General features: G+C 40.7%; 1 protein-coding gene across 1 annotated transcript; it reads left to right on the forward strand.

The window, feature by feature from the left end:
- The first annotated feature begins 4,154 nt into the window (after positions 1 to 4,154).
- s100v2 (S100 calcium binding protein V2) lies at positions 4,155 to 9,991 on the forward strand. The gene is made up of 3 exons (XM_076157130.1): positions 4,155 to 4,311; positions 7,360 to 7,491; positions 9,061 to 9,991. Exons 1-3 carry the CDS (start codon positions 4,303 to 4,305, stop codon positions 9,229 to 9,231), a joined length of 312 nt encoding a protein of 103 aa, XP_076013245.1. The 5' UTR covers positions 4,155 to 4,302; the 3' UTR covers positions 9,232 to 9,991.
- Positions 9,992 to 10,447: the final 456 nt, after the last annotated feature.

Genomic DNA, 10,447 nt, shown 5'->3' on the forward strand with positions numbered 1-10,447 from the left:
CCAGACTGAAATTTATCAAATATTCTGTTGAAGGTTAAGAAATCACTCAGTTGGTTGAAGACCACCTTCTCAATGATCTTGGCCATGAAAGGAAGGTTGGAGATTGGTCTATAGTTAGCCAGTATAGATGCGTCCAGCTTTCTCTTTTTTAACAGAGGTTTAACAGCAGCTACTTTTAGGGATTTTGGTACAGTGCCTGACTGGAATGAGCAGTTGATTATCTGACACAAATTAGTCACTATTGACTTTACAACAGTTTTAAAGAAGTCCGATGGCATCTTGTCAAGGCAGCAAGTTGATGGTTTTAGCTGCTGAACGGTTTCCTCTAATGTTTCAGGGTCTACTGTAATAAACTCTGACATGGTAGTTGACTCATCTCTCAGTGGTTGAAGCTGTTCAACCTTTTTGTTATTTTGCTGGTTTCTGGTGATGTTTGACCTTATTGATTGTATTTTTTCATTGAAATACAGAGCAAATTCATTGCATTTATCAGTTGACAGTAATTCAGGAGCGATCTGATCTGGAGGGTTTGTGAGTTTTCCAATCACAGAGAACAATGTTTGAGAGTTGTTGATGTTTTTAGCAATAATCTCAGAAAAATCTTCCTGTCTCGCTTTGCATAACCCATCGTTGAATTTACGCACACTCATTTTGTACAGGTCTGAATGAATTTGGAGTTTTGTTTTTCTCCATTTACGCCCGGCTTTTCTACATTCAGATTTTAAATTCTGCACTATCTCAGTGTTCCTCCAAGGTGTTTTCTGTCTGCTTGATTTTCTCTTAGTTTTGATTGGAGCCACAGCTTCTATGACGTTAGAGACTTTTACATTAAATTCATCCAAGAGTTTATCAGCCGCCTCTGCACTCAGAGACGGTGTCAATGCTATGGCTTTCATAAACTGTGTACAGGTGTTGTCATTTATGTACATTTTCTTAAGAAACACAGAGGTGGATTTAACAGATGCTTCAGCCTCTGCATCAAAAAAGACACAAGAATGGTCCGAGAGAGCGAAGTCTCTTACATCAACAGCAGAGATATCAACACCCTTGGTTATTATCATATCCAGTGTGTGACCTTGAGTGTGTGTTGGTCCTTTCCCATGTTGTTTAAGTCCAAAAGTGCCCAGTTCTTTGGGCAGTACTGTCCATGTCATTGTCTACATGAATGTTAAAGTCACCTGTTATTATTACAAAGTTGTATTCAGTGCAGACGACAGACAGTAGTTCAGCAAACTCATCCATAAATTCTGCAGAATATTTTGAGGGTCTATGAACAACTAAAAACAGAACTCTTGAATCACCCTTCAGTAAGAAAGAAAGATATTCAAAGGAGATAAAATCACCAAACGTTATTTCTTTGCACCGAAATATTGATTTCAAGATGGCAGCAACTCCACCACCTTTCCTGCAGGTACGACACTTATTGAAATAATAAAGGTCACGTGGTGCACTTTCGTTAAGAATAGTATCACTGATATCATCATTTAACCACGTTTCATTAAGAAGTAAAAAGTCCAAGTGATGTGTCAGAATGAGATCATTGATTAACAATGACTTGTTAACAACAGACCTAATGTTAAGAAGAGCTAACTTTAAAGAGTTTACTGGAGACACTGGTGAACACTTTGGTTTACATGCTATATTAACCAAATCATTATCTCTATTGAGCTTTTTGTTTCTCCTGAATTTAACAGTGTTACCTATGTTACCTGTCACCACTGGAATTAAAGAAGCAACAGTAACTCCGTAACATGAGAGAACCTCAGGAAATAGAGTCTGGACCCTGCTCACATCAGATGTAGCTCGCTTTAAGTTCTACAAAGCTGGCTGTTCGGACCGTGATCCTATCAGACTGGAGAGAACTGGGACCATGGACCAGGTACCGTTGCTGAAGAGCCTTTGTTTCCTAACATTTGCTCACCTGGAGCACGGTGAGAAAAGCTGTGTGTGGAGGGACATTTAACACCAACAAAGCTGGATCATTCAAGCATAAAGTGATCAATGTCCCACTCAGGCAGTGATGATGACCTGAGTGGATCAAATCCATGGAGAAGATGGGCCAAAGGGAAAGTCCAAAACATTATAAATGTCAAGTTGATGAAGAAAATCAGCAGGTAACAAAAAATGCTAATTCAAACAATGTTGGTCTGTGTTTCAGGTCAAACATGCAGGATACAGATTGGGTGCACTCTCCTTTCAAACACACTGGTGGTGTTTTACATGGAGCAGTGTCTCAACCACAGACATTACATGAGCTGTACAATAGCAATACCACAAAGAAAGAAAAGCAACAAAGAATTATTCACCACAATAAATAAATATATAAATAAATAGATAAATACAGAATCCAAATAAATATGAACCTGAGGACGTATCACCAAATCAACCAACCGCCCAGTCTCATCCATCTTGGTCTGACCAATCAGGGCAAGACGACTGTGATGGCAGCCAATGGTGGGAAATCCGTTTTCAGCTTTATGAAGGTCTCCCAGTCCAACCACAGCAACAGGCTGATCTTCATTGACTTTCCTACTAACTGCACCAATTATCAGTAACATAGTGAGTTGCAGCAACTGTTTACAAGTGTTTGTGCAAAGTGGAAGTTGATCTTCATTGACTTGGTGTGTAACTGATAAAGCTGCCACTAAGAATTGGTTTATGTCATCGATGTGGCAGCACAAACACACTTTCACATGATGTAGTGATGGAGTTAACAAAACGTTACTGTGTGTTGTGTTCCGCAGCATGTGCACAGGGACAGACACGCACACACACACAAAGCGGTGACATGATACACATTCCTGTAACCTGCAGAGGGCGCTCTTACCTATCAACCTCTGGAGAGCTGATGCGTCACTAAAGGGAACAAAGCACTTTTATATGACACATGCAGGGTTCAGACAGGGTTTCGTAAATGTTTGAGTGGGCTGACATGTAGACAAAGACTTGATATATACAAAAGTGTTCACATTGAGAACAACATTGGTAACCTTTAATATGCAGCTGGGCCAGAAGTGCACCCTTAACAATCAAATTGCTTATGTTACAATACTTTGAAATGTTCTGAAAATCTTTCAATGATTTTAGCAGACATTCCCCCCAAAGCCATTTCCCAGGTTCTCTCTACCATACATTGTCACAACTTGTAGCTAATATTGTGCAATGTTGTGGGAATGTTCCCAGCTCGCTCTGTGTGTGTGTGTGTGTGTGTGTGTGTGTGTGTGTGTGTGTGTGTGTGTGTGTGTGTGTGTGTGTGTGTGTGTGTGTGTGTGTGTTAATACAAACCATGTGGGAAGAGTCAGACTGGTTAAGATGAGGAAGAGCTCTTTACACAGTCATACCCAAACAATGCACTGTGGCTTCTTTCGGTGGGTGAGGCATCAACCCTTCCCACTAAGACATTTAAGAGGCCTGCAAACAGGAGGGGCTGGGTTGGGGTCTGGCCAGGGAAATAATTGAAATCATGTATTGTAACACACCCATCGTCCCGGAGGAGCTGTTATCTACCCCTGCATGGAAAAACATATGCTTTGGACATGGATCATACCAACTGATGAAGCATTCTGCAGACTGACATTGTTTAATGCAATATGTAATAAGTTTTATAGGCACTTTATAGACAATTTTCACTTATTTATTCACTCACCCCCAGTGACTGCACTAAACCGGACAGAAAGAATGTGGCTGTGCCTGTTTGCTCTCTCTCTCTCTCTCTCTCTCTCTCTCTCTCTCTCTCTCTCTCTCTCTCCCTCCAACCTTTCTCAATATTGAATCTCTCACCCTGCTGCATCATTGCAACACACTTCCTATCTTTTGCCTCAGATAAAGCACGATTACAATTTAAACTCAAACTCAATGCTTGGTCAAGAAGGTGTTAACAGTAACAGTTGGGGAAGAAAAGCAGAGAACCAACCTAAATTTACAAGCAGTTATTGCGTAAATCAGCAGTGTTCCAACTCTTACTAAATGTTTCCAGATGTGGAATGAGATGCCTTGCGAGCTGCACATCTGGGGAACAATCAAAACTCATCGCTTTATAGTGTGTTTTTAGGACAAATGACAATAGAATAGAGTATGTAGAGTGCAGCAGCGGTGCACACAGGTGTGGCTGTGGCGCACTAAGGTAGGTTTAGGGCGCCAATGGAATCGGATTACAACACTTCTCTTCCCTTCCTTCTTCGCCGCTGAGGGAGGATCTCGGAATGTTGCCAGCTGGTGACAGAAGCAATGCAGCTCTGACACACAACACCAGCAATTACAGAGCGACGCAGGAAGAACAGTGAGCAGCCCCACAGAGTCCAAATGGCGCAGGTAAGACGGATAAACTTCTACTTTTACTACTGAAAAGTAAAACGCGGGCCGGGCGAAGTTTGTTATGTTCATTTTTCAACTTTATATCATGTTTTCACCGGGGAAGAATCCTCTAGATTCAACGCTTGCATGCCACTCCCCGTTTTTCCGCCGCGAAGTGACCAAGTGTATTAATGCCGCGTTGGGATTCGCTGATAGACGACAGTTAGCTTGTACGTAAACGCGCCATCTCAGGTTGGCCCGTAAATGCTGCACCGAGTGTGTGTATGTGTGTGTCAGTGAGGGAGCTGGGGGTCCCGACACACTGTCAAACACTAATTTACACACTTCAAATGGACAATATCACTCAAGTTTGATGAATAAGCCGCTTTGACAATGCTTAATGAATGATAGTTATAGTTAAGTGGCGCTTGATGCCAGCTGCCACTCCCTGAAAAGTGGCGCTGCAGCGGTTGTGTGTGTGTGTGTCTCAGTCTGAGCTCCATGTCCTCCCTCACACTCACACTCACACTGAGCCGTGTCCACGCTGTGCTGGGGAGGAGGAGGAGGCAGTTCCAGGCCCGAATCAAGAACATTCCAAAGTTTGTATCAAGGTCCAGGCTTCATACTTCATAAATTGATCCCAGACAAGCAGTTCCACAGACACCCATGCTTAAGGACAACTAGACTGTAGAATACACAGAGATAAAACTATTAAATCCAAGGCCCACTGATCAGAATAACTTCGTAAAAACTGTTGCTCACCTTTCAAAGCGTCTATAGTTCTGTTAAGCCCAGTATGGGAGACATTTTAGGGCGGTAGGCAGGGGATGTGTCTTTGAGAGTAATTCACAAAATGGATGTCTACTACTGTATTTGCTAATTCAAAAAGAATGCAATTTAACTACTACAACTCCTGCAAAGGTTTGCCAAAGATTCATGGAAAGCAGGATGTAGTTTTTGCAACAGTTTTCCCTTTTTCTCTATTCAGGTACAACAATAGACATGGACAGCATTCAAAAGAACAGAATAGAATAGAAGGTCCCGCTAGCTTGTGTGAAAGTAAAGCTTAAGAATAATGGTCCAAAAACACTCAGACAGTTTTTGTGTGAAAGGCTTGCAGGGGCTTGTGCTCTTACAGTTGAAAGGAAAGGGTGTGTTTGCTGTTCGTTGATATGAATAACTAGTAAGACCGGTGTTTGCTTTACACAGTGAACAGTTATTAAGGAATGCTGTTTAAATAAGCTAACTCTGAATTTGAGGAAGAATAGGAGTTCTAAGAGCATTGCGGTGTTCTTTGATAAAGCGTGTTCCTATATCAGGGTCATATTTATCTCCATAATACAGCCACTCAAGTGCACACTCAGCCAAAGTCCTGTCTTTAATTTGCCAAAGCTGATGCAATTGATATTTGAAAAAAACAAAAATGGAGGGAGTATAAGCTGTAATTTTCAAATACAGTTTTCAGCCAGCAGCAGTGAAATTAAGGCGTCGCCCGCCTGAGAGATATCTGTGAAACAGAGTCAAGGTGACATCATCAGTGTGACCTGCCGATTTGAAAGCTGGTGTCCTTAGAGGCCTCTTATAACACCGGATCACACCTTACATTATATAGGAGGTTAAAAGTTCCCTGAGTCATCCCATTTATAATCAAAGGCATATTTACAATTCGCTTTAGTAAGGTTTTGGATTTAATTTTAAGATTACAGTGGATTTTGGATCAGTTTTAAGACTTTAAACAGAACTGATTAGGGTTGCACAACTAATTCTAGAATAACTGTGACCACAGCCCAATGTTTCCACGGTTACCACTCTACCATCATTGAATGTCACAGTAACTGTCTCTTCCTCCCAAACACTTACAGCTGCACACAAGCACCTCACTAGTAACCTGCAATGTTAATACTGCCTTTTCTGTGTATAATGATAAATAAATGTATGTTTTAGTGGCTTTGGTATTCTTATTCACTGCTATATGCATATGAAGCTTTAAGAAGATCGAGTAATTTTGGGCCAAGAACAATATATTCTAGAACAATATATAAATGCTGCTCACTAGCTTTCTTCATATCTTAATTCTACTGCAGCTTTCCTCACTGCTGTTTGTTCAACAGCTCTGCTCCTCTTCAATCTGTCAACCAAGTCCTGTCAATCTTCCCAATGGCGGAACAGGTTGAAGAACTTCAGAGTTGCTTTGACCTAAATTCATCTTTATAACTTAACCTGCTGTAGCATGTACTGTAGCTAAAACTACACTGCTGTCTTTGTTAAGTATGTTAGCTTCAGTAACGTCAATTTCTATGCCAACAGTATACTCCAAAATTAGTGAGAGGACCATATTGTTTTGTTCAATTATGATTTGGTGTAGATGCTTAAATTCTATCAGCAAAGCCCACGTGTCACACTCACATGATGGAAGCATACAGGCTGTGGCTCTATGCAGAGGATTTGTAGGCAGTTGTTGTTGTTGCACAGACAAGGAAGTGGGTATACAAATACACTCATTCATACACACACACCCGTGCTTCCCCGATATCTGGATGCTGTCAACAATTGGATCTCAGGCGGGCCGTTACACTTTTTAAGCCCTCCTTTCATCTATTTGTGAACTTATTAAGAAATATTATGCAGGGGCTGTCGGCTTTTCGCTGACAGATCACAACTCCCACTTAAATAGCTTTGTGATTGAGAGCAAGTGGCGCCGGGAAGAGATTTTGCTGTGTCTTTTCAGAAGAATGCATTCCCACTGTACACATTGCATTTATACCCGGATACTTGTGAGAGATCTGACCACAACGTGAGCCTGACTACATGCGTGTGGTGGAAGGGTGTAGCTAGAGGAAAATCCAACACAACAGTGCAGGCATAGATCCAGCTGTTCATTACAACTGGCAGTTCAAGATGTGTGTTATTCCCCTTCTGCTCTCTTTATGTGTGAAATAGTTATGTGGATGTTTGAGTGTGTGAACATGCTGTATCAAAGCCTGATACATGGCTCATTCTAGAAGGGATGTTGCATTTATCTACAGTATATCTGATTTTCTTGTCTCCCTCTTTATTCCTTCCCAGTACTCAGACTTGGAGAAGGCCATCAACACCTTGGTCACTCAGTTCCACGCCGCTTCAGCTGACAATGGTCCAGTGCTGAAAACTGATGAACTCAAAGGCCTTCTGTCTTCCCAGATGCCTAACCTGGCTAAGGTAAAGCTACTGTAGTCACAATCCCTCTGTTTCAATCTCAGCTATGCCTGCTATTAATTCCAGACACTGGGTGTGGCAGCATACGTTGCTAAGCTCACACAAAGACACTTTAGAAACATGTTTAGGCTCAGCAGCATGCTCACATTGCCTACATATAAGCTCATAACACACACCAGCGCTGAGTTGTCTGCCACAAACAAATCATCTATCTTATCTGAAATTGAGTTGGAAGACATATTTCATACTTTGTTAAACCTAAGGCTGCCATCTTAGATATTTAGAAGTCATAGTCAAGTCTTTATTTAAGATGCTTTCAACGGTCATTCTGTAATGATGCAATTTTGCTGTGAATTTGCTCACTTGCAGCCTTTTGGGAGCGACTGTCCTAATCAGGAACTAAGCTGTTACAATGTTGCATTTATCACTTGGTTTGGCTCGGTTTCACACAGGAAAACAGTCCAAGCAAACCAAAATATGTCAACAAAAGTCATGTGAGCACTCTCACGCTGTTGGAGCCAGTTTGTACTTCAATTGAATATTTGTTTGGGGATATTTTGTTATGTAGATATAAGACATCATGACCATTGATTATCATTTATTGTGCAATCCAGGGTTCCCGAGCTTATTTTAAGTCCTGTGTGCGTGTGTGGGGGGATGTTGTCGAAATAAATGAAGGTGTATCACTTACTTACAACAACGATACAATTTAATTTTTACCCTCTCAAAAAAGAACATTAATGATTTGGACTCTTCCTTTGGGTGTAACGGGAAATAAACAGAATGAATTCACCTCTATGTAACTCGGCTGTGTTTAGGACCCAGCGGCAATCTAAGCCTGTTAACCTATAACCACCTTACTTCCTCTCTAAGGTATAAATGAACTTTAGATGAAGTGATTTATACAACACTCTGAATACTCCAAAATACAAACTGTTAACACAAAAGCAAACTCCACACTAAGTTATTTAATCTCAAACTTTCAATGTGATACTTTGTTCACAATGTTTTTTTCTATTTTCCAAACTCTTGATACAAACTTTGCTTTTTGTGGAGAAATCGAGAAAAACTTTTTTTTTTTTGCTTATTGCCTTTGGATTGTAAAGAGAGCTCATGTAATGAAATAGCCCGTATAATGTAATGTGCCATTCCCCTTCTTGACAGTGTAGAGAAAACTTTATAATAGATGATTGCAGTTTATCATACAACCAACGTGTTTTAAAAGGATGATAATACTTAATCTAATGAATTCAGTTTAAGTAGTTTCATGCTAAATCCAACTGTTGCAAGGAGGTTATGTCACTCGTTGACATTCCCACACAAATCTATGTGAACCTGCCTCTCCGTAGATCTCTCTTCATTGGGTCAAGGGTCAAGAATGTCAGGTCCCTCACAATTTATAAAGCATCTCACACAGAGATTCGTGTGAACTAAAATCTGCTTATCTCTGGTGCTTTACATCTGCTGCACATTGATCCTGTTGAATAAACGTGTACAAATTGATTAAGATTAAGGAGACGGAGCAGATGTCTGATGTTTGAAGTGACACATGTGTCCCATGCGTTCCCACAGACTGCTGGCACCGAGCAGGGCCTGAGTACAATCCTACAGACTATGGGGGTCGGTGATGGCGAGGGCATCTCCTTTAAGCACTTCTGGAACTTTATCCAGTCTGTGGCCTCTTCACAACACGGTCTACTCGCCGGTCAGACGGGCACCTCATGCAACTGTATTCTCCTGTGAAGCCCCAACGTCCAGCAACAATCATCTCTGATTTTCTACTTTGCAATGTAACTGAACAGAGTAACAACATGAACGTCACAACAACATATCCAGGTGTCAGACAGAATACAAAGTTTGGATGAGCGCTCTCTCAGCATATTGCGCCCAACTAAATAAGAACACTTTAACACATTTAATGAACATGATAGGACTTACCACCTATTGATAGGGTTTCCAACTGGCCCGTATTTTGAGTAACCTTCTCTCAACTTCCTTACTACCAATTCGTAATACGGGACAATTAGCAGCCGTACTTATTGATGCTCAGCATACTGTTTCAACAGATAAAGTTCCATGTACTCTGCATGTCACTAATAAGTCATGTATAAGGGTAGCAAGAATATATAACCTCTCATCATAGTTTACATCAATATTCATAGATTGTAAGCAGCATCTATTTGTAGACAAATTGCAGCCATATTAAGTAAATATATCCTCTTTTAGCTCTGCTATGTCAGCTCATATTAGCTTAGCTTGCTGTTACCTGCTACCAAGTTATTAGCAACAGAAAGTGAAACTATCACTGAACACAATAGTGTTCTGGTCAGTTATCATTTTCTGTTTAACTTGTTTAAAACACATTCCATGATTTTGTTAGTGTCCCCGAATTCCCCCTGATTTCCTCTCTCTGCTTTGCTCATGTTTTCAGCATGACATCATAAGGTCAGTGGGAAGGAATTCTGGGCTTGGGTGATATTAAGACTGATCATACAATGTACTTTTTTAAGGACAGCTTATGCCTCAATATGCAAATTAAACAGCTTTTTTTTGTCATGTCAGCATTAACTTACAGCTGAGTGTGTGCTTACCTGCTGTGACAGGTTGCTGGGCATTAACCCTTTCCTTTACTTACTGCAGTTTTGTTCCAGTGCTTCATTTTGCTGTCAAACAGGGTCAGGTTTACAGTGTTCTCCTGTGAGTACTTAGAGTTTACGGGTTGTGACAGACGTTAAAACGTTGTCAATCCCCATTTTTTGAAATATAAGAAACAAAAAACAAGAAAGCTGTACATTGTCAGTTACTAAGCAACAGTGAAAATGTTATAGTAAATTGTTAACCTGACCTCACCATTGTTAAAACGCAAATTCACAAGTGCCATAGACCAAGAGCCAAGACTGTATTAGCATACAGATCTATTCAGGATTAAAGCAGAACTGACACGATGACATTTATGCTG

Source organism: Genypterus blacodes, unplaced genomic scaffold, assembly GCF_046128005.1.
Source record: "Genypterus blacodes isolate CSIRO-AG114 ecotype Tasmania unplaced genomic scaffold, CSIRO-AGI_Gbla_v1 ptg000072l_1, whole genome shotgun sequence".
In the NCBI taxonomy this organism is placed as follows: Eukaryota; Metazoa; Chordata; class Actinopteri; order Ophidiiformes; family Ophidiidae; genus Genypterus; species Genypterus blacodes.